Here is a 23,676-nt window from a genome sequence, read left to right on the forward strand (position 1 = left end):
TTTTTAGCTAGGTATCAATCCAACCGGTGAATTACTGCAAGTTTTAACGCTGCGTGTAATTTGTTTCCATTTATCCATTCTGAGTCGGGCGCGCGCATTTCCTATTAGTAACACTGCAAATTTTGCTTCGCCATTGGGCAATGCGTAATGCTATAGCTGATCGTGAATTCATTCCTAGGTAGCTGCAGCTGCAGGCAGATCATCGATCAACAAGGTAGCAATTAGTAACACACACTAGACAAAGAGAAGGAAGGGGAGGATGGCGTCCAAGGGCATCCTCAAGAACGGCGGCAAGCCACCGACTGCGCCATCGTCGGCGGCTCCCACCGTGGTCTTCGGTCGGCGGACGGACTCCGGGCGATTCATCAGCTACTCGCGCGACGACCTGGACTCGGAGATCAGCAGCGTCGACTTCCAGGACTACCACGTCCACATCCCCATGACGCCGGACAACCAGCCCATGGAGCCTGCCACCGACGAGCAGCAGTACGTGTCCAGCTCGCTCTTCACCGGCGGCTTCAACAGCGTCACCCGCGCCCACGTCATGGAGAAGCAGCCCTCCGCCGCGCGCCGGGCCGCCTCCGCCTCCGCCTGCATGGTGCAGGGCTGCGGCTCCAAGATCATGCGCAACGGCCGCGGTGCCGACATCCTCCCCTGCGAGTGCGACTTCAAGATCTGCGTCGACTGCTTCACCGACGCCGTCAAGGCCGGCGGCGGCGTGTGCCCGGGGTGCAAGGAGCCGTACAAGAACGCGGAGTGGGAGGAGGTGGTGGCGGCGTCCAACCAGGACGTGCTCAACCGGGCGCTGTCGCTGCCGCACGGCCCCGGCCCCGGCCCCAAGATGGAGAGGCGGCTGTCGCTGGTGAAGAAGCAGAATGGTGGCGAGTTCGACCACAACCGCTGGCTCTTCGAGACCAAGGGCACCTACGGCTACGGCAACGCCATCTGGCCCGACGACGGCGCCGACAGCGACGGCGCGCCGGTGCCCAAGGAGCTGATGAGCAAGCCATGGCGGCCGCTCACCCGCAAGCTCCGGATCCAGGCCGCCGTGATCAGCCCGTACAGGCTGCTGGTGGTGATCCGGCTGGTGGCGCTCGCCTTCTTCCTCATGTGGCGCATCAAGCACCAGAACGAGGACGCCATCTGGCTGTGGGGGATGTCCATCGTCTGCGAGCTCTGGTTCGCCTTCTCCTGGGTGCTCGACCAGCTTCCCAAGCTCTGCCCGATCAACCGCGCCACCGACCTCACCGTCCTCAAGGAGAAGTTCGAGACGCCCACGCCGAGCAACCCCACCGGCAAGTCCGACCTCCCCGGGATCGACGTGTTCGTCTCGACGGCCGACCCGGAGAAGGAGCCTGTGCTGGTGACGGCCAACACGATCCTCTCCATCCTTGCTGCCGACTACCCCGTGGAGAAGCTGGCGTGCTACGTGTCCGACGACGGCGGGGCGCTGCTGACCTTCGAGGCGATGGCGGAGGCGGCCAGCTTCGCCAACCTGTGGGTGCCCTTCTGCCGGAAGCACGACATCGAGCCGAGGAACCCGGACAGCTACTTCAACCTCAAGAGGGACCCTTTCAAGAACAAGGTGAAGGCCGACTTCGTCAAGGACAGGCGGCGCGTGAAGCGCGAGTACGACGAGTTCAAGGTCCGCGTCAATGGCCTGCCCGACGCCATCCGCCGCCGCTCCGACGCGTACCACGCCCGCGAGGAGATCCAGGCGATGAACCTGCAGCGGGAGAAGATGAAGGCCGGCGGCGACGACGATCAGCAGCAGCTGGAGCCGGTGAAGATCCCCAAGGCGACGTGGATGGCGGACGGCACGCACTGGCCGGGGACGTGGCTGCAGCCGTCGCCGGAGCACGCGAGGGGCGACCACGCGGGGATCATACAGGTGATGCTGAAGCCACCCGGTAGCAGCGAGATGGAGCAGCACGGGCGGCCGCTGGACTTCGGCGGCGTGGACACGCGGCTGCCGATGCTGGTGTACATGTCGCGGGAGAAGCGGCCGGGGTACGACCACAACAAGAAGGCGGGGGCGATGAACGCGCTGGTGCGGGCGTCGGCGATCATGTCGAACGGGCCGTTCATCCTCAACCTGGACTGCGACCACTACGTGTACAACTCCAAGGCGTTCCGGGAGGGCATGTGCTTCATGATGGACCGCGGCGGCGACCGGCTCTGCTACATCCAGTTCCCGCAGCGCTTCGAGGGCATCGACCCCTCCGACCGCTACGCCAACCACAACACCGTCTTCTTCGACGTCAACATGCGCGCCCTCGACGGCCTCCAGGGCCCCGTCTACGTCGGCACCGGCTGCCTGTTCCGCCGCATCGCGCTCTACGGCTTCGACCCGCCGAGGTCCAAGGAGCGCAGCCCGGGGTTGTGCTTTCCCCGGCGGCGGAAGGGGTTGGGCGGGGAGGAGGAGGAGACGATGGCGCTCCGCATGGGCGAGGTGGGCGGCGGCGACGGCGGCATGGGCATGGCGAGCTTCCCGAAGAAGTTCGGGAACTCGAGCTTCCTGATAGAGTCGATCCCGGTGGCGGAGTTCCAGGGGCGGCCGCTGGCGGACCACCCGTCGGTGAAGAACGGGAGGCCGCCGGGGGCGCTGACGATCCCGCGGGAGAGGCTGGACGCGTCGATCGTGGCGGAGGCGATCAGCGTGGTGTCGTGCTGGTACGAGGAGAAGACGGAGTGGGGGACGCGGGTGGGGTGGATCTACGGGTCCGTGACGGAGGACGTGGTGACGGGCTACCGCATGCACAACCGCGGGTGGAAGTCCGTGTACTGCGTCACCCACCGCGACGCCTTCCGCGGCACCGCCCCCATCAACCTCACCGACCGCCTCCACCAGGTGCTCCGCTGGGCCACCGGCTCCGTCGAGATCTTCTTCTCCCGCAACAACGCCCTCTTCGCATCCTCAAAGATGAAGGTGTGTACCGTATTGTTCTTGGCCACCATTGCTATGCTAGCAAAAGAAAGAAAGAAAGAAAGAAAGAAAGAAAGAAACAATATTTAATCAATCAAAGTCTCATTCATCATCAGGTGCTCCAGCGCATCGCCTACCTCAACGTGGGCATCTACCCCTTCACCTCCGTGTTCCTCATCGTCTACTGCTTCCTCCCGGCGCTGTCCCTCTTCTCGGGGCAGTTCATCGTGAAGACGCTCAACGTCACCTTCCTCAGCTACCTGCTCATCATCACCATCACGCTCTGCCTGCTGGCCATGCTGGAGATCAAGTGGTCGGGCATCGCGCTGGAGGAGTGGTGGCGAAACGAGCAGTTCTGGCTCATCGGCGGGACCAGCGCCCACCTGGCCGCCGTCATGCAGGGCCTGCTCAAGGTCATCGCCGGGATCGAGATCTCCTTCACGCTCACGTCCAAGCAGGTCGGGGACGACGTGGAGGACGAGTTCGCGGAGCTGTACGCCGTCAAGTGGACGTCGCTCATGATCCCGCCGCTCACCATCATAATGATCAACCTCGTCGCCATTGCCGTCGGCTTCAGCCGCACCATCTACAGCACCATCCCGCAGTGGAGCAAACTTCTGGGTGGCGTCTTCTTCAGCTTCTGGGTGCTCGCGCATCTCTACCCCTTCGCCAAGGGCCTCATGGGCAGGAGAGGCAGGACGCCCACCATCGTCTACGTCTGGTCTGGCCTTGTCGCCATCACCATCTCTTTGCTCTGGATTGCCATCAAGCCTCCCTCCGCACAGGCCAATTCACAGCTCGGAGGATCTTTCTCTTTCCCCTGAATCGAATCTCATCCATCACACACTCTCAACATACATCTCTCTGCTTGTCACAAACCTATTTTTGGTTGTTTCTGTTCATTATTCATTATTTATGTAGTGCTATTGTCATTTCAACAGCATTCCTACAAACGGGAAAAAAAACTTGGACAGGTGTAATACATTCGTTAGGACATGTACAACCATCTTTACTAGCCGACACTCTATATATATAATTGCCATAATGACAAATTCGCTCATATGCAAGATAGAATAAACACGAAGAGAGAAACATGGTTGTTTTGCTTACATCGGCCCAAAATCCACTGATGCACCAGAGTTATATTTCCTCTGTGACGCGGTTAACTATTCCTGTATCCACCTTGAGAACCTTATTGTTGTACTCTTTCTAGATTTTCCACGAGACCATGGTGATTAGCGACTTGACGCCACCTTTGATCTTTTTGGGCATTGTCTTGCCAACATTGGTCCACCAGTCGTCCAGTGATGATGCAGTTCAGTCATCCTCCAGTTTCAAATGTGTCTATCCTGCTTAGGACATCACGTCACGTTGTGCAGTTTCTGGATTTCGGTAGCATAACTGCCAGAAGTATTCATTTGGCCATTAGCGTTGTTGCAACTGATTTGCAGTCCAAATGGGATCTTGCACTAGTAGGCAAGTGAAGAATTTGTATTTTGCATTTCCCCAGTTCTTACACACACATGTTGTCGACTTGGATGGTATCGATTCCATAAACTGGTGTATCCTTCAGAGGCACTCCAGAGCCATCAGATTTTTAGGCATAAAAATGCGTGACTATTAGCCTTCGAACCAAAAACATATATGCTGTGGCCTTTGGGACAGAAACATGTACCCCAAAATGCAAGAGAATTAGCCTTTGGCTCAAAATTTCATTACTATTACTATCAACCCAAAACAAATTATTATTAGCCTTCGTCCAAAATTCCATGACTATTAATCTTGGGTCACAAAATGGATTATTATTGTCCATTGGCCTAAGGCCACATCAATATTATTTTGGCCCCAAAAAAAGCATTTTGCCAAAATTTTCAAGTGCTCCATTCAGTTTTTAATAGATAACATAATTGTCTTTTGACTTTTGGTGAAACATAAGTTATTAATTGTCTTTTGACTTTTGGTGAAACATAAGTTATAGTTATTACTTATAGTACCTTTATTGATAAACCAAGTCACCATAAAATAAATGATTAAATATTTTTTATGAAGACGAATGGTCAAACACATTTTTAAAAGCTCATTGCATTATATATTACAAACCCAAGGGAGTATTAACATTGTCCCAAGAATGCACGAATATTAGACTTCGGAACCAAAACACATGAACATTAGCTTTTGGCCTAAAATTTCATGTATTATGCTGACAAAACACATGAATATTTGTCTTTGGCCGAAAAATAAATGAGTAAGGAGTATTAGCTTTTGGTAAAAAAAAGTTCATGAGTATTAAGTTAAGACCAAATACATGAGTTTGGCACTCAACTGATAATGTACTATCAAAACTTTATCCAGCAACACTCGATTATTACGCATTGGCCAAAAACTTAATGGGTATTAACATTTGGTCAAAACAAATGAGTATTAGGATTCAACAAAAAAAATCATGACTATTAAACTTGGGCAAAAGGGAAAACATGAACGCTAGCCTTTGGCCCAAATTACAACAGGATTAATCATGAGTAACAAATGTATAAATATTAACATCAATCATAAACACATACTCAGTCCGTTTCATATTGTAAGTAGTTTTATCTAGATTCATCCATTGATGAATACATATAATTTGCATACATGTCTAGATTTATTAGCATCCATATAAATATAGATAAAGCTAGAAAGTGAAACAAAGGGAGTAAATATTAACCTTCAGCTCAAAATGCAAGAGAATTAGCCTTTGGCTGAAAATTTCATTACTATTACTATCAACCCCAAAACAAATTATTATTAGCCTTCGCCCAAAATTCCATGACTATTAACCTTGGGTCACAAAATGGATAATCATTGTCCATTGGCCTAAGGCCACATCAATATTATTTTGTCCCCAAAACAAGCATTTTGCCAAAATTTTCAAGTGCTCCATTCAGTTTTTAATAGATAACATAATTGTCTTTTGACTTTTGGTGAAACATAAGTTATACTTATTACTTATAGTACCTTTATTAGTATCCATATAAATATAGGTAAAGCTAGAAAGTGAAACAAAGGGAGTAAATATTAACTTTCAGCTCAAAATTTATGAGTATTACCTTGGGCTCCATAATGCAAGACCATTAGCTTTGGTCCAAATTTTCATTAAGTACTAATCTTGGACTAAAAATATATAATATTAGCATTTCACCTTGTTAACCTTGGCCCCAAATGACATGAATTTTAGAAGTTGTCCCAAAATTTCATTAGTATTAAGTTTGACCTACAAATGCATGATTATTAGCCTTTGGGTAATGAAATTGAGCGTTTAGGTCTTGGCCCAATATTTCAAGACTGTTGACCCTAGGCCCGAAAACGTTGAGTATGAGCATTCGACCATTTCATAAGTATTAACCTTGGCCCCAAAACACATGGCTATTAACTTTCGCTCCAAAAACACATAACTGTTATTCTTCAACAAAATATATCATGAGTATTGACTTTGGGCTCAAGAACACACGAATATTATCTTTTGGCCCAAAAACACGTGAAAATTGACAAAATGTATCATTATGATTACTTTTAAAGAAGCAGATTTGTGGAACAACACACTTGCATTCTTATTGCATTGGTCTAGCTTGTTGTTAATAGTCAAAGCTTTTTTGAAGTAAGATAAAATACCTATCAAAAAAAGTTAGATAAAATAAACACGGTGGATTACAGACTATACTTCTTCCCCATAATTTATATCATGGTTATAAATAGCATTATGTTTTGAGACCATAAAAGGTATTAGCTCTTGTCAATTTGCACACATGTAAAACATGCTGATATTGCAATGGAACCATAATAAGTTGACATTTATTTGTTTTTACTGAAATCAAACATGAGTATATGATGGCATGCTTATAAACATGCCGCAGTTAGGAACATCCAGATATATAAAAGAAAACTTGGTCTCCAAGAATGAACAAGGAAGAAATTTTCATCTGTATTTCATCTAAAGGCTCCAGCGACATGTGCAAAGGGTCAGTTTATGGGAGAGGTCATTGGATGTTGCCTACATATTGATGAGTTACAAAACTTCTTGCTCGAAGTGATAAATATGTTTGTATTTCCAGTTGCAACCTAAAAGTAAGTTTTCGCATGGGAATGAATAACAGAGCTACTGCATCTATATATTGTATACCACACATATGACTGTATGTACCTTCTTTTACGAAAAAAGATGATGTGCAAAACCTTAATATGCTGTGATTTGGAATAAGAGAAGAACTCAGCCCAGTGGCTTGCTCTTTCTTTTGGAGAAAGTGATGATGGAAGAGTTCTTATGCTAGTATAAGCTCCATGTTCTGGGCTGTAACCTGCCATTAAAAAGGTCAGAAATCAGGAGTTGGATTGATGGGATGATCATATATACAAAGTTAGTAAGAACAAACCTGAAGTTTTGACTATGTTAATCGAAACAAAGACTAATAAGTTTAACTGAGATTTTTCCATGGTGAGTGTTAACTGAGGAAGTACCCTTTGAGAATTCTTTCAGTAATCTCGGTATAGGTGGCATCACATCCTTTCTGACAGACATAAAACAAAAATTTAGGTGAGGCACTGTATCGAACCTGCACTAGGAACAGTTTGTGCTTACCCGTTTTACCACGTACCTTCTGCTGCTTGCAATATCAGCTCAGAAGGAAATGATCTTAGATTTGATTTGGCCCCAAACTGAAGACTGAAGAAATGTCTCAGATCCTAACCTTGACATCAAAATCCAATAACCTCCATTCAAGTGATGCTGCGAAATAGAACTAAACATCAACATGAAGAACATGCCAATATAGGACTCTGAATAAAAGAACAGATAAATCAGCTAGTCTTACTAAGAATACCTTTTGTTTCATTTCCTGATGATACAACCATGTAATGGGCTTTTGTTGCATCAATGGCAACACTTGTTACTTAGCAGATTTGTCATTATCTTCAAGAATTCCATTAAAATTAGTCGGTTTTCTTGACCAAAACAAAGGTTAGAGAAGACAAGCCTCCAAATCAGGAGAACTGCGTCCAGACGGAGATCAACCTGGTCACTCTAAGCAAGCAGACAGACATAATTACAGAACACCTGACTGCAGCAACATTTTCCAATATCAAGATCCTTCCTGGAAGATATGGACTGCTTGTTTAAGCAAGGTCTGCAAATATGCTGATGAAGAGCATAAATATGCTGATAGAACGGACTGGCTCTGCATTTTCATAAACACGAGGCATTGTGTGGTCCATTTTCATAAAGGAAATGGATGGAAATAAATCAATGAATACTTCACCAACCTTTACTAGTTTGTATCTGTATGTAACTATGCATCACCAAACTGATGATCTACAGAGGTAGCATGGTTGTTTAGTTGAGAAAATTGACTATGAAGCTGAGCATGCAAGAAGATCATTAGTTGAGTCGGATTGATCATTTTCAGCAATGTGAGCATCCTTCAGAACATGCACATGACCAACATACTGAGAAATTAATGACAAAGTTTTGGTGCTAAGTTCCATGCCTAGATTAATCATTTCTCTTATCAAAGCAGTGGCTGAACTAATATGCTGCAACTTGATTAAGAGCACGATCATAGTATTGAATGAGATACTGTCCATCTCCACATCAGAACATTCCATTTCTCTTAGAAACCACTTGACAGCATGTTCATCCCTGGTTCTACAAAGTCCACGAAGCATTACGTTGTATGTGCAAGTGTTGGAAGACATTCCTGAATACTTCATTTTGTTAAACAACATGCAAGCCTCTTCAATCATGTGAGCTTGGAGAAGGCCATGTAGAACAACAGTGTAGCACACAGCGTCGAGAGCACAATTTTGGCGTATAGCCTCATTTAAAATCATTAGTGCCATACGGTTCTGGCCCTTTTTAACAAGGCCATGGAGGATGGCAGCATGGATATAAGCATTTGAATCAGGATCAATCGAGACAATACTACGGTAGAGATTGACTGCATGGTCAATCCTTCCCAGCTGGCACAAACTGTCCAAAAGGCCAACATAACTGTAGCTGTCTGGCTTGATGTCGCACTTGATCATATTGATGAAGAACTGCACAGCTTGAGATGGAAATCCAGACTTGCATAGAGCATTCAGCACAGAATTGCAGGCCACGAGATCATAAGGGATATCTGAGTCCAGAAGTAACCTAGGAAGAAGGCTTACATTCCCTGACAACTGCAACACCTGGACTACAGTAGATAAAGTGTACGCGTCAGGCTTTATTTGGCTCTCACGAAGATTTAAGTAAATGCCTAGAGCAGCATCATATCTCCTCTCCTTGGCCATGCAGTCCATTAGAACATTATGAAGAACAAGATCTGGGCTGCAATTGGTGGATGACATGTGCGTGAAAAGCTCACTTGCAATGTCATGCCTCCCAGATTGATAGAGAGCTCTGACAAGTGGTGTATAAGTGACAACTGTGGGAGAAAAACCAGAGCCCAGCATCTTTGCCAGCATACTAATAGCCTCATCTAGCCTACCCTCGCGGCACAAACGAGCAATGAGGCATGCCCACATGGCCGAAGTGAACTGATATCCCGAAACAAGTATGAAGGACAGAAGCTGCAGCAGGTGGGACATGGCGCCAAGTTTGCTGCAGCACGCAAAAACCGCAGCGAGAGAAGCAGAGCTGGGGATAAAGCCCTGGTGAAGCATGGCTAAGAAGCAGCCGCGCGCTCCTGGCCAGTTCTCCGCCTTGCAAAGGTGGGTGAGGAGGATGGCGTAAGTGAGATAGTTGGGCGAGGGGTTGTCCCGTAGGAAGCACAAGGCGGAGTGGTGTTGGCGTGTCCTGAGAAGGACGTCGAGGACGGCGTTGCGGGCGAAGGCGTTGGGGTGGAAGCCCCAAAGAGGCATTTGATCGAACAGCTGGAGCACGAGGTGGTAGATGCCCCCGCGCCAGTAAAGCCTAAGCAAGAGGAGGAAGGTGTGGGGGCGGATGGGGCAGCCGAGGGCGCGGAGCTCGTGGAGGATGGCGGGGGCGGTGCGGAGGCGGGAGGCGAGGCGGGCGGCGGCGGGGAGGAGGCGGTCGAAGGACGCGGGCGGGTGGAAGTAGGCGGGGCGGCGGGCGCACCAGAGGAAGAAGTTGAGCGCGAGGGCGTCGGAGGGACATCGGGAGACGGTGGTGTCGACGAGCCGAGGAGAGAGCGGCGGCGGGTGAGGCCTGGTGGTGAAGAAGGCGGTGGCGGCCGAGAGAGAGAAGCGCGGCGTCCGCGTCCGCGTGGCGCCGAGCATAGAAGCAACAGGCAGCGGGTGGGCGAGGAAGGGGATCGCATTGCAAGCACTAGACCCTATTCCTATTGCTGCAGAGACAGGAGCGGCGGCGGCGGCGAAAGCTCGCTCAAACGCCGGCGGTGAGCGCGCTGCTGCTCGGCCTCAGCCCAGGAGGAAATAAATACCACAACTCAGCAGTACTCCTCCAACCCAGCCCACTTGTTTGCACGCTTGCTACCCAAAATTTGTTGCTCCCAAAATAAACCAATTTTTCACTTTTTACCTATAATTTTTAACTTTTCGTTTTATTTAAATTTTTTTGTGATTGATATTTTTATTTTTATTAGATGATAAATCATGAATAGTACTTTACGTGTGACTAATTTTTTTCTAACTTTTTAAAATTTTTTTAAATAAGACGGATCAAATATTGGAAACGGAAACAAAAAATCCAGTTTTTTTTTGACAGAGGAGTATTTACCACAAATTTGGTAAACAAATTAATGTTCACTAGCCCCTTCACCCTGCCTAGGATGGCAGTTTAGTATAGCTAGAATGTTGATGCGACGCCGACTGATTTGAAGATCTCCGCTGCCACAAACCATCTTTTCTTTTCGTTTAAACTTATGTTTATAAATTTAAATTTAAATTTAAATTTTAGATTTAAAGTTAATTTCAAGATATTTTTAACAAAGTTTATTTTACCGTCTTGCTTTGAGGTTGCTAAGAATAAATATATAATTTTTATTCATAAATATTCGGCTGGTATGCCCTGGCACAGAAAACGTATTAATAGATTAGTACTTGATTAATTAATTATTAATTATTTAAAAATATAAAATAAATTAATATGATTTTTTAAAATAATTTTTTATAGAAAATTTTTACAAAAAATATACCGTTTAGCAGTTTGGGAAGTGTGCACGTGAAAAATAACAGAGTAGCAGATTACGTAGAATAACAGAGATAAGTTAATTTACCATGACTAGCCGAACGCAGCCTATGTCATTTAGCTTCACCCTTGAGATTAGCTCGCCAAAACAGATCTTCATAAGAAATGTGATGATCATGTCGCAACATACACAACCATGCTGATAACTGGCCTGCATGGGGACAGAAACACACAAGCTCGTAATACAAGTGGCAAACTAGTGTTGGTATCAGTTGTAGTTGTATGGTATGCCACTCTGCTTTTAGCTTCAGCATCCCTTGACATTCATTACTAAAGAAGAGAAAGGTCCCAAGTGAGAATAGTACAACTCTGATGACAACCTACATTTACAGTAGGCACTCCAAAAGCCTCAGGGCAACAAGGGACGAGAGAGGATGCCCAAAACACCAAACGCCTCTGCTATAGACATTTGTATACAGGAAAACCAAATAGAAGAAAAAGAAAATAGCCTCTGTAACTCGTACAAGTATCACATTCCATGACACAAGCCGCCAACGCTACATTTCGCTCCTACATTTTGTGTCCGTGGTGACCCCAAGGATAGCTTCAGTCCAAATCAACCCCCCACAGCTTCATCTCCTGAACAACTTACGTTGCCACCGGTTGCTGCATAAGACCCGCAATTATCCCTCTGCTTCCCTGTCTCTTCAATCTCTCCTGGATTCGCCCCTTGATGGCAGTTTCCTGCGAAAGACCAACGATTTGCGTTTTACCCTGGTTATGGCTGTCAAGTGTCGACAACTTGTGATTCGGAAGTTTCATGCAGAAACTTACCATGTTGTGGCAGTGTTCCTCAAACTTCTCCAAGAAACCAGCAACCCAGCGATCTGCATTTGCCAGCCATTCTTCATGATTTATCCCCGCTGTCTTCGCTGCCGTTTGCAACTACATCAAATAATTTACACACCGCGTCAGGATATGAGCAAGGTAGTAAACATAAGAGGAAGTCCTGTTCCTCCATGTGATATAAAGCAGAAATATCTAACCTGCCAACAGGTATATTAATCAATCCTAGAGCCACATGGTTACCTTTTCTTGATGAGCCTTTACAGTCTCTCGCAGTTTATTTATCTTCATGTTGACCTGGAGTTGCTTTTCCTGATAGAATGATAGACATAAAAAATTAATAATGAGGTAATTAATTGCAAAAGCAGCAAAACCATACAAATAGCAAAACACATCTGAATTTGTCTCAAGAAGATGGGAAACCAACGCAAAGATGTAGCTAACCTTAACATAGCTTACGCCTAGATCTTTCCTTGTGTATCCACGTGCTAAATTCCTCATGACATACTGATTGTAATCCTTCAATATCCTCATTATGAGGTCTGATGTGGATACCCCGTCTGTCCGTTTTGTTTCCTTGAATTTGCCTATCTTTTTAACCTACAAGTACACAAAAACTGCCATCAGTAAGCAGAAACAGAAGAGAGACCTAAATTTACTAGTGGCAGATATAACCACTGACTTACAAACTCATAGACATCATTTGCAGCACCACTGGTATCTGCATAACTGTGAAGAAAAAAAAAACTTATGTCAGTTAAGTTGAAAGAGCACATTATCATCATAGGGATAAAAGGGGAATTTGATAGTAGCTGCTGCGCCGCCGATACTTACGGCAGTGCATCGTGAGCAACGTAGTCAATCTTATGTTTGTCAATAAACTCTTGTGTGAGGACCCATGGAGCATCAGGAATGACCTCATCAACCCATCTAAGGAGGCAGGCAGACAAATAATGGAAGCTATCAGTACAGGAAGGGGAAAAAAAAATAACTGACCTAAAAACAAGATCTTGAAAAACTCTCGATGGCCAGTCTCCTAGATCAACTAGAATGGTTTTTTTTCCTATATATATTAAAGTGTTTTGGGTGGAAGGTAGCTCAGCTGAGGGGAGAACGAAGGGGTGAAAACTAATTATGAAAACTCAATTTACAGCAATTTCAAGCATTTACCACAGAAGGGAAAAATAGTGTCTTAAAGAGGTAAGGGGATTGCTATATATATGTGAATACTAATAGAGCATGGTATGGTGCAAGTATGGCAGTCCAATGTAATCCAATTGCAAATGAAGTGCAGTTGTTGTACAACGATTGAGCATGCAATGCATGATTATGAAGTAGCGATGAATGGCAAAATAGTGGCGATGGAAAGGAGGCTGACTTGCAGTGGCGAAGGGACTCGTATCGCTCTTCCTGGGTCATGACGGTCTTGCCCTTGTAGCGGTTGGTGAGCTCGTCGTTGCAGCATCCGACCAGCAGGTACGTGTTAGGGAACCTGCGATGCGATCAGGGATTGAGATCTAGCTCGCGAGAGAGAGATAGAGAGGAGAGAGGAAAGGAGCCTATAGATCAGATCCAAGCAGCGAATAGAAGAGAAGGGATCGATCTGATCTATGTATGGGTGAAGAGAAGAGAAGAGAAGGGAGGAGGAGGAGGAGGCTGACAGCTTCTTGGCCTGCTCGAGAGCGCGGGCGTGGCCGAAGTGGAAGAGATCGAAGATGCCGTCGGCGTAGACGCGGACAGGGCGTTCCGGGTGGTGGCGGGCGTCGGGATCTTCTCTGGGCTTGGAGGGAGCGCTCCGCTTCCTGGAATGCGAGACGCGCGCCATCGCCAGCGCCTCTGCCTCTGCCTGAGCCGGGGAAGAAGACGGGACCGACCCGCGGCCTCCGACTCCGAGTATATATTTATTTGTGTTTACAAAAATTTCGGTTTTCTTTTGTTCCCCCGTCTTCCTCTTCCGGTGTGTGTGATGGAATAAAAAGGGAGGGAGGGGGCCGGAGCTCCCTCTCCGAGTCCGGGAAGGCGTGCTCGAATCGATCTCCAGGCCCAGCTGTGCTGTGCTGACGTCCCTTTTTTTCCTTTTACATACACTTCATCAACATCAAATACTCCGACTAAAAAACACTAGACGCATAAAACTGCTTCTCCACGCTCCTAATTCTACTCCTTCCTTAATCTAATCGAATCACTGCTGCAAACACGCCTTCTTCTCTGTTCTTTTATTCGTATATTATGCGCTGGGAGCATATCATCATTTTCATTCAGAGGGTTATTTTTGGGTTTTCAAAAATAATTGAACGATATAATTATACAAACAAGAATAATTTATAAATAAAATTATTCTATACGCGTTCATAGTGGTCTAAAAGATAAAACTAAAAAAATAAAATGCTATAAAAAATCTTTAAATCAACTCTAAATTTAACTTTACAATTCAAATTTTACCAAATAATCATCAATAAAAACCAAACGATAGCGGCGTTAGACCCGCGAGTAGGAGAGTGCAGCAAGGTGGAATCAGCGATACATCGAGAATAACGAACTGCTAGTATTAGTATAGTTTTTTCTTTCTTTTATAAAGTAAGCAATCCATCCGCGGTGGCAACGCCACGACGCCACTGCCTCTTCCAGACGTGCCTGCCTGCCGTAAAGGGAGACCAGTGCAACTCATTCTTTTTTTTTGGCCTTATTCACCTAAAGATAAAGAGATCAAGTGGTAAATCAAGGTGGATGCCTGCTGCTTTGTTAGTTAGCTGGAGTTTGTTGAGCAGATATTATCGACCATCCAAGAGTACCAGATGATCGACGACGGAAGCAAGTATATATGCAACACATTTTATTGCTCCCTTAACCTTTTGTCTATAATAAACTGAAGAGGCAAAAACAGACAAATGACATATTTACAAAGAAAAATAATTTATGAATAATTTTTTTATAGGACACTAAAATCAATTCTAAATTTAAGATTAAAAATTCAAATTTTATATTATAAACATAAACAGGGTGTAACCATCTAAAAATTATCAGCAGCAAGTAAAATTTAAATAGTTATATGGTCAATACTGCCACCTCTCCCATTGCATCATTCCAACAGCATACTCTTAAGCATATTCTTTCTTCCTTCTAGACTCTGGTCAGGAGAGATTCAAGTGACAATACAAATAAAACTGACCTCCTCTGCTCATGATCTACAGGAAAAATTAACAGCATGTTGTACAAACTCGATTCTTGGCCCTGGACTGACCTCGTTTGCCTTTTTTTTTTCCCTAAAATGAAAATATTTGGAACGATGGTATGTCCTTTTTTTTTCTTTAAACAAATGGGAGGCCTGGCCTAACCTGACGGCCAAAGTGAAAATATAGAAAGCTATGCTTGCGTCCCCTTTGATTGAATGAGTAAATGCTGCTTCTTTTCTGTTCATAGCTTGGATCTGAAACCGGAAACATCAACAAGCGAGTCCTTGAGAATCCTCAGAATCTTTCCAGCAGCTGACTTGGGTATCGCCTCCACAAATACTACCTTCCTCACCCTCTTATACGACGCCACCTGCACCCACACCATACAACAATAATACGCAACATCACTACTTGGTATCGGTAAAGCACTCTCAGCCCAAGGATTATTACTTCACCAAAAAAAAAAAAGAACATATCGTTATTCTAGATGGACAGGGTCAAAGAACAACCATCTTCTGGATGGACAAATGCCTTCTCTATGACTGTCAAACCAACTGACAGACAGGCTCATATCAGTTATACATTCCCATCGGTACACACAGGGGCTCAACCAACAACCACATTTCAGTTTCCAAAACAGGTGGGCAGGATGCAGAGGAACACACTGATGAACACGGCTTGAGAGTAACTAATATCTGCCATATTTATTTGCACAGGTGGGCAGGCAGAAAGCTTGTCGTGATCCATTTTTACTGGAATTTATAGCTAAAAAGTATGCACTCTGTGCACTTGCTGTTATCTTATAACGTTTTGTAACAGGAAAATACGGCGAGTGTTGTGTTGTGTAGTGTAGAATCTTCTTATTCTTACCAGCTTGGCCACATACTCCATCACATCCGTACAAGAAAGAATGCTCCCAGATTTTCTCACCACAAAGGCTACGGGTATCTCTCCAGCATCTTCATCTTCATCACTATCATGTATATAAACTAAACATCAACAATCTATCTATTATTATATTATAAAAAGACAGCTAAAAAAAGTCAACACATTTGCTCCATAGGCTAAAAATTACATTTAATAAAAAAAATAATCGTCAGACATTGGTCGATCTTGATTATAATGGAGGAGATTGATTGGACTACTTTAGGAATATAGAATTAGAATATATTTTGGAGTCCTCCATATGGATTTATGACATAGCTCTAAAATAAATAAAACTAGCTTAATGGCCCGCGCAATTGCGCGGCAAACGTTAAAATAAACTTATATTATAATGCAGAACTATGTTTTTTTTCTATATTTTATTTTTTAAAAAAGTTAGAAAATTCAACTAAGTGACTACGCCTATCAATCTATCGTCAATCATATGGTACTGCATATCTCGGTATTTTGATGTATAATCCAGTAAGATAGTCCGCTCATTTCAATTGTCAGCTAGATTTAATTTATTTTATATATTTATTCTATTTATTTTATTATTTGAACTTAACATTATGTAATCATTAGTTGTTTCTTAACTATTGGTCATTTTAATTTTATTCTATTATATGGCACCCCATCTTTTCGCTTTTATTTATAGTCAAAATTGGATTTTTCAATCTTAAATTTGGAGTTTATTTTAAAGTATTTTCACTTAGGTTTATTTCCAGCATCGACTTTTAGATCGCTAAGAATGTCTAAATAAAAAATTTATTCACAAATTATTTTGTGTTTGCAAATATGTCATTGCCTTTTGGTTTGCTTTATAAAATAAAGATCTTTTGGTAAAATTTGTTTTATGGAATCAATTAATATTGAAAGTTTTTTCCCACTTCAATAGTAAATAAAATTACCTCCATTAGTACTCCATCTATATTTATGTTATTTTTAATTTACTTTTATTTCCCAAAAATCATGACTCGTGCTCACGTCCCCTCTCTAATCCGTGCTTATGGTAGGATTTTATTTACTTTGGTGCGAACTGTCCAGTCCCTACTCAGATTTTTAATTAATAAATCTTTGTATCTGTTATTTAATTTCTATTTTTATACACATAATTTGTATTATATATATATATATATAGTTTGCTCGATTAATCTATGCACCCCTATATTTTAGATCCGGTATGATCTAACAGTTATAATCTTCTTTTGTTAACGTTGTAATTTATTTTTCTATGATTAAATATATATTTTATTTTATATATTTTATTATTTTTTTGCGAGAATTTATCTATTTAGTGGCTTCGCAAACCACAGTCAGTCCTATCTGGCTCTTTCTACACTCAATTTGCTTTTAGATGGAGGCATTAGTTACGACTCATGAAACCTACCAGACTGGTGTTGAAGATGAGTTCCGAGTCTCATCATGATCAAAGCAACTTATGGAATCAAAAAAGAATTTTACCATACGGACTCTAAACACACGAATATTGAGTTTAAATCCGTACAGCAGCAGAATCAATATTTACAATTTAAATATAAACTTCCATAATCTAACGGATCCTAATTACATATCAGCCGTTAAAATTCAAACACAATCTGATCCGATGGTAGAAATATTTATTTTTCTCCAATTAATCTGCACCGTTATAATCTGGACCCACATGATCTATCTGGATCCACCATGATCCAACGGTTCGTTTTTTTTCTTTTTCTCCGATTAACGTGGTAATTTCTAGCCCCCAGAGCGAACGTGAAGCCTTCTTTTAAGCCTGTCTTTATATTATAATATATTATAATAGATAGATAGATAGATAGATAGATAGATAGATAGATAAATAAGAATAGGAATCTATATGGATCATTAGCAAATTAACAAACTATATCGCCTCGTCCATCCGTGGACTGGAATTGGTAAGAGAGAAAAAAAAATACAACGCTATGGCACCAGTCGATGTATTTAAGTCCAAATGAATAATTAAATCCATCTAAAAGTTTTATTCAAAAATTATTTATATAAATATGTCATTAAACTTTTTTCCAAAAAAGTCAAACAATTACTCCACGTCATTGTTATATCTAAGGTAGAAAGACCTAAAACTGTATCATCAATCTAATTCCAATAATAAATAAATACATGTATTATCATAATGCAAGCTAGCACTAAGGGTTGTTGGTAGGGCTATATGTGTATTCTGTTGCCCACGCGTATTACATACATATAGGTATATTGAGCCCATGGATTTATCGCTAGCAATCGAGCCAATATTTCTTTTAAGCATGTCAGATGGTGCATGGGTACATGTCTGGTGAGCATACACTTGTTATCATAATCCAAAAGAGCAAGTGATGGTACAAATATTGGTTTCCGGTAGAAATAATAGTTTCCCTCCGTTGATTTTTACAAGAAAAAATTTCCTCTTGGTCAATTTAGCCAGTGCTACCTCCGTTTCATAATGTAAGATTTTTTAGCGTATCAAATTCATATAGATATCAATGAATCTGTACATATATATATAAACAATATACATTGGTTAATAGATGAATCTAAACATAGCTAAAACATCTTACATTATGAAACGAAGGGAGTGGAATTTACCGATAGATTCATTTTAGTAATATTAGTTCTATAGCTATTATAGTGGAGCCAAATCATGCTTTGCATGTGATATAATATATTAATTACGTGCTAAGGTAAAATATTACAAAAGCATCTAAACTGAAACATTTGTACAATACTAAATCTAGCCGTGCAAATGCAGGGCACGCTGCTAGTATCAAATAATTAAAGAGAGAATCAAAGGAACACACTAAAAGACATGATAACAGATAAAACGACTGTACTAACATGCAGTTTAGAAACAAAATCTTACGATGTCACAGCAACATCAACAATTTCAGGGTGCCGGATCAGAACTGCTTCTAAGTCAGCTAGAGCTATCTGAAGGTAAGAAAAATAAAACAATTAACTGTTACAAGTAAAGACATTCTTGTATAACATCAATATGTGGAATTCATTGAAACACGAACAAGAGCAACAACATTGTATTCTAAGGCCTGCTGCAGACTGCAGTGCAGGAGGCCATACCTGAAATCCTTTGTACTTGATCGTGTCTTTCAGGCGGCCCACTATGAACAAGTATCCATCTGAATCAAAGTAAGCAATATCCCCAGTCCGCAACCAGCCATCCTTTCTTGTGAAAGAACCATCACCATCATTCAAGTAACCTGTGAAGAGGTAAAATTTTGATAACTCAAATATAAATGAACAAAAAGAGGTAACGAGTACAGTGAACCATGATTCAAACCTACAACGCAGAATATGATGTTACAAACTAAAGTATGAAATCTAAACAAAACACTATAGATCTTGTTAGAGTTTGTGTCAAATATGTATACGTAGTCGGATTCTAATTAGGACTTGGAGTTGTAGTAGGTTTTAGGGTAGAAGTGGAGTCAAACTCTATCCTAGACTCTTCTATAAATAGAAAGTGTGATAACCAATACAACGACAAGAGCATAGGTAGGCTTAGAAAGCGACCGTTGACAGCATAACCGACCAGCCGTGGTCGTTGATACGTGATAAGCTATAATTATGCTGGGATGGGAGGGAGCGCCCGTAATTAGTGTCCCAGGAAGTAGGCTTATTCGAGCCTCGTTAACAAATATCGTGTATTGGGGAGTAGGCTTATCCCAATCTCGTTAACAAATATCGTGTCTCGGTGTTGTTGTCATGATTAGATCTTCTATGGTGAATGGTGATCGCTTCCGGGTTTATTAGCTGCCGATATTAATTTCAGCGCTGGTTTTATAACGGATCTCAGGAACTATATTTAATAATAATAACCCCACCGATCGATCTCGGGAACAGTACTTAGTAGAGGCAGCTAACAATTCTATACCTCGACAGCAGCATATACACCGGGATACCTTTTCTTTAATTGGCTAAAGCATAACAACCCATGAGAGCTCTAATGTGGCAACTAAGTAGACAAAGTTTAAATAAGTAAGATTCTATTATCTGCAGTGAAAAACAATGACTAGCTAGGTCTCTATCTTAAAAAAAGGAATGACCACGTTATTATCGGACTGAGATCCTCTGCAGTAGCAGCAACAGTAACGTGAATTTGGTATATCTCGTGACCGTTGGATCGAAACGGATGGATGAGATCTAGCGCTACAGTATTTGCTACAGTAATAAACAGTGTTTCAAAATTAATGCTGCTGCAGTATTCCGATACTGTTAATGGTATTAAATCACTGGGCTACTCACATAAACATTACTGCAGAGAAACCGGACCCGTTATCATCGGTCAACAAGAATAACACGTTATCCAAAGGAAACAAGATGGCAGACAGTACCAAGAGACTAGACACAGTAGAGAAGCGGTAGTCTATATTAGAATCCAAGCAACCAGATCATAGAAATAATATGAAATGTTTTGCATCGGACTGCAAAAAGTGAAGTTTTTTGGATGCAGTAAAAAAGGCTCAGTTTGTTTTCAATTCAGGTCATGAAATGGTTGTACCTTTCATTATAGCCGGGCCATCGAGCCATAACTCCCCACAAGAGCCTGGAGGCAGGCAGGAACCACTTTCCAGATGAACAATTTTAGCATGCATGTTGGGTGCTAAAAGACCCACCGAAGCATACTTCTTGTGCTTGCAAGTATTGAAGCCGCGAGTTCCTACGGCAGTCGATTCCGTCATGCCATACCCCTGTGCAAACGTTTGTTGCATGAAGATGAGGAAATATACGTACGATGGAGATCAGTACAGTTGTTTTGACCCCCATCGATTTCATTATACTCGATGCCTACACATATGCGTAGAAAGCCTACAAGGGCCGCGTTCGTCCCTCTTCCTTAGTTAACTTATACCCCTTGTTTTTCGCGTGCATGCTTTCCAAACGGTTAAACGATGTATTTTTTAAAAAATTTTCTATATGAAAGTTGTTTTAAAAAATCATATTAATTTATTTTATATTTTTTAATAATTAATAATTAATTAATTATATACTAATCTATTACTACGTTTTTCGTGCCGGGGTAAGTTAACTTACCCGCGTACCAACTAACGCGGCCAAGATCATCTAAGTTGAAGAGCTTTCAGAGCTCATTCAACATTCCCTAGTCCCTACTGCCTAAGATGAGAATGCGTAGTAAAAGTAATAAAAACTAGGACAGATTTGAAGAACCGAAGCAATCAGTGTTTGGCTGTTTGCCGTGCCGGTGCATAAAAGACAAAATATTTAGCAGCCACGCACATTTTTAAGTGATGTCCAGAACGCGTGGGACTGTGGCAAATGCGGACAAAATGGAGTGAAAGAAAAAACAAAACAAATACAGATAGGACAGCGCATGCAGGTAATGCCATGCATAGGGTGGGATGGGAAGGGGCAGCACCTGAATGAAATCAACGTGTGGGAAGGCGGTGAGGAAGTCGTGAATGAGGTTGGCGTTGATCGGAGCAGCGCCGCTTGAGACCTGCACCAACGATTGCAATGGCGCCTTGGCCCTCACCAGCGCCGCCACGATGGGCGGCACGAGAGGCAGGTGCGTCACCTTGTACCTGTCGATGGCCCTGACGGCCTCTCCCACGTCGAACCTCTTCATCACCACCACCGTGGATCCCAGCGAGAGGAGGCCCACGGCGAAGAGCCCGAGGCCGTAGACGTGGAACATGGGCAACGCCGCCAGGTAGATATTCTCACAAGCAGGCCGCGTGTACTGCGACACCTCGAAGCGTACGAAGAGCTCCACCATGGCGATGAGGTTGCGGTGCGTGAGCACCACGCCCTTGCTCCCGCCGGTCGTCCCCGACGAGTAAAGGACCACGGCGGCGTCCTCCTGGCCGACCTCTGGAGGGGCCAGCGCGTCAGCGCCGGCGGGGTCGAGCAGCGCGTGGAAGAGTGCGAAGCGATGGTGCTGATCGGGCGAGAGGTGGAAGGTGTCGGGTACGAGGACGAGCGGGGCGGAGAGAGGCGGAAGCTTTGAGGCGTTTTGAGGCGAGGCGAAGACGAGGGAGGGGGCGGTGTCCCGCAGACGCGCGGTGATCTCGGCGGGGGCGCTGGAGGGGTTCATGGTGGTGGCGACGGCACCAGTGGCGAGGAGGGCGACGGGGAAGGTGATGGAGTTGGGGAGGAGGAAAAGGACGGTGGATCCCCTGGCGACGCGGAGGCGGTGGCGGAGGCCGGCGGCGAGGGAGTAGACGAGGCGGCGGAGGTGGGCGCAGGAGAGGGAGGAGGAGGTGGAGGCATCGAGGAGGGCGGGGGAGGGGTTGGTCAAGTGGAAGGGGAGGCGGGAGAAGAGGTGGGGGACGAGGGAGAGGGAGGGGTCGGAGGGGAGGGGCAGGGGAGGGTGGAGGCTGCTGTAGAGGCCGGCGGCGGCGGAGTAGAAGGAGGGAGAGCTCGCCCGCTGGTGCGGCTGGGCGACCTGCATTGCCATGCCGACGAACCAACCCAACCCACCTCGAAATCAAACAAAAAAAAATGTGCTTCTTCCTTGCGCTTTGTAAAGCAAAGGAGAAAAGAGAGCGGATCACGAGATGGAAAAAGCAAAGGCAGAGGCAGAGGGTGCACAAGAGGAAGAGGAGCGTGAGCTGTGTGTTATTTGAATGGAGGGGGACGTGCACGTGCTTGTTGCATTCTAAATAGCGGGCTAAGCTGGTTAAGACTCTCTAACGGCTAAGATTAACATCAGCTATAGCCACGGCTAAGACATTTAGCGGATTTGAAAAAAAAAAGTTCAAAAGATTGATAGAATTTTGGCTAAAAATTAACACATTTCTTCTCTAATTAGTTCACCATAGATTCATACTTGATAATTTAATTCATACAGGCACTTCATAATTCATACGATGAGAGATTGACTAGGATTTTTAGTAGGATTGATTCCTGGCGGGCCAAAATTTGATGTTTAATTTTTTGCCACCTAAACTTTTAGCGGCTAAATGAAGCTAAACGAAAGCTATTTTAGCAGCTATCTCCGGCTAAACACCGCTATTAGCTGCCATATTCAATTAGCTTAGCATTTTCCCTCTCCAACAGCTATCTCCGGCTACAGCGAACCATGATCATAATACATCTCTTGCTCTCTCTAATTGGCCCAATCCGCACCCCCACCAGCTTAGCCCAATGTACCCGTGCCAACAGTAGGATGATATGATATTGGGTAATGTATTACGATACATTTTAAAGAATACACCCTTATGGACATGATGTCCATAAAAACTATCAACCTGATTAATCTCACTTGCATGTCTGAAATCCAAACTATCTTTTGCATGTACTATATATAATAACATCCCAAAGTAGATCATGCATGGAGTTCTACAATCTTATGATCAATACAAGTGAAACATTTCCAAAGACAATAACCGACAATTTCTATGGCACATATGCATGCAAATATACATCAATGTTTTTCTTTGATCTGCAATACATGGAGACTCAGGTTTAATGAGAGTTGTCGAATCATCGAGGAGTGCCATGTGCATAGAACAACATCCCAAAGTAAATTATGTGCACGCAGTTCAAAAATCCTATCATCATATAAGTTAAACATTTCGAAAGAAAATAACTAGCAATTTCTATGGCAGCGCCAGTAAATGCAAATATTACATCAAGGTTTAACATGTGTTCAGTGGTAGAAAGCGCTACCAAATAATTAATCTAATGTAACAGTA

The 23,676-nt window shown here is 43.8% G+C and overlaps 4 protein-coding genes across 7 annotated transcripts; 1 reads left to right on the forward strand and 3 right to left on the reverse strand.

Moving 5' to 3' along the window:
- The first annotated feature begins 259 nt into the window (after positions 1 to 259).
- LOC102700741 (cellulose synthase-like protein D1) lies at positions 260 to 3,999 on the forward strand. Its single transcript, XM_040528311.1, has 2 exons — positions 260 to 2,929; positions 3,043 to 3,999. The coding sequence occupies exons 1-2, from the start codon at positions 260 to 262 to the stop codon at positions 3,748 to 3,750; spliced, it is 3,378 nt and encodes a 1,125-aa protein (XP_040384245.1). The 3' UTR covers positions 3,751 to 3,999.
- A 2,746-nt stretch (positions 4,000 to 6,745) lies between these two features.
- Positions 6,746 to 10,329, reverse strand: LOC102709315 (putative pentatricopeptide repeat-containing protein At1g16830). 4 transcript variants are annotated; one of them, XM_040528208.1, is made up of 4 exons: positions 7,780 to 10,329; positions 7,555 to 7,685; positions 7,418 to 7,467; positions 6,746 to 7,257 (listed from the first exon to the last, which is right to left on the reverse strand). In XM_040528208.1, exon 1 carries the CDS (start codon positions 10,175 to 10,177, stop codon positions 8,306 to 8,308), a length of 1,872 nt encoding a protein of 623 aa, XP_040384142.1. In that variant the 5' UTR covers positions 10,178 to 10,329; the 3' UTR covers positions 6,746 to 7,257; positions 7,418 to 7,467; positions 7,555 to 7,685; positions 7,780 to 8,305. The 4 variants fall into 4 exon arrangements, with proteins under 4 accessions (XP_040384142.1, XP_040384138.1, XP_040384140.1 ...); XM_040528204.1 differs by having other exon boundaries at positions 7,333 to 7,467; XM_040528206.1 differs by having other exon boundaries at positions 7,333 to 7,467; positions 7,539 to 7,685.
- Positions 10,330 to 11,323: 994 nt separating this feature from the next.
- LOC102701025 (choline-phosphate cytidylyltransferase 2-like) lies at positions 11,324 to 13,848 on the reverse strand. Its single transcript, XM_006662044.3, has 8 exons — positions 13,556 to 13,848; positions 13,273 to 13,386; positions 12,729 to 12,824; positions 12,581 to 12,623; positions 12,339 to 12,494; positions 12,138 to 12,206; positions 11,883 to 11,993; positions 11,324 to 11,792 (listed from the first exon to the last, which is right to left on the reverse strand). Exons 1-8 carry the CDS (start codon positions 13,717 to 13,719, stop codon positions 11,697 to 11,699), a joined length of 849 nt encoding a protein of 282 aa, XP_006662107.1. The 5' UTR covers positions 13,720 to 13,848; the 3' UTR covers positions 11,324 to 11,696.
- A 1,075-nt stretch (positions 13,849 to 14,923) lies between these two features.
- LOC102709878 (4-coumarate--CoA ligase-like 2) lies at positions 14,924 to 22,088 on the reverse strand. The gene is made up of 6 exons (XM_006662579.2): positions 21,396 to 22,088; positions 20,520 to 20,709; positions 19,079 to 19,218; positions 18,864 to 18,931; positions 15,938 to 16,040; positions 14,924 to 15,437 (listed from the first exon to the last, which is right to left on the reverse strand). The coding sequence occupies exons 1-6, from the start codon at positions 22,071 to 22,073 to the stop codon at positions 15,309 to 15,311; spliced, it is 1,308 nt and encodes a 435-aa protein (XP_006662642.2). The 5' UTR covers positions 22,074 to 22,088; the 3' UTR covers positions 14,924 to 15,308.
- Positions 22,089 to 23,676: the final 1,588 nt, after the last annotated feature.

The sequence above is a fragment of the Oryza brachyantha genome, chromosome 10 (genome assembly GCF_000231095.2).
Source record: "Oryza brachyantha chromosome 10, ObraRS2, whole genome shotgun sequence".
Lineage (NCBI taxonomy): Eukaryota > Viridiplantae > Streptophyta > Magnoliopsida > Poales > Poaceae > Oryza > Oryza brachyantha.

Excerpts from the sequence above, each read along its gene's own strand:
- LOC102701025 (XM_006662044.3), bottom strand. The coding sequence starts at position 13,719 with ATGGCGCGCGTCTCGCATTCCAGGAAGCGGAGCGCTCCCTCCAAGCCC. Across the intron at positions 12,825-13,272 it reads GAGTCCCTTCGCCACTGCAA|ATGGGTTGATGAGGTCATTC; the intron begins GTCAGCCTCCTT and ends CTGCCTCCTTAG. Across the intron at positions 11,994-12,137 it reads TAAAGGCTCATCAAGAAAAG|TTGCAAACGGCAGCGAAGAC; the intron begins GTAACCATGTGG and ends TATTTGATGTAG.
- LOC102700741 (XM_040528311.1), top strand. The coding sequence starts at position 260 with ATGGCGTCCAAGGGCATCCTCAAGAACGGCGGCAAGCCACCGACTGCG. Across the intron at positions 2,930-3,042 it reads TCGCATCCTCAAAGATGAAG|GTGCTCCAGCGCATCGCCTA; the intron begins GTGTGTACCGTA and ends ATTCATCATCAG.
- LOC102709315 (XM_040528208.1), bottom strand. The coding sequence starts at position 10,177 with ATGCTCGGCGCCACGCGGACGCGGACGCCGCGCTTCTCTCTCTCGGCC.
- LOC102709878 (XM_006662579.2), bottom strand. The coding sequence starts at position 22,073 with ATGAACCCCTCCAGCGCCCCCGCCGAGATCACCGCGCGTCTGCGGGAC. Across the intron at positions 20,710-21,395 it reads CACACGTTGATTTCATTCAG|GGGTATGGCATGACGGAATC; the intron begins GTGCTGCCCCTT and ends ACGTTTGCACAG. Across the intron at positions 18,932-19,078 it reads TCAAGTACAAAGGATTTCAG|ATAGCTCTAGCTGACTTAGA; the intron begins GTATGGCCTCCT and ends TCTTACCTTCAG.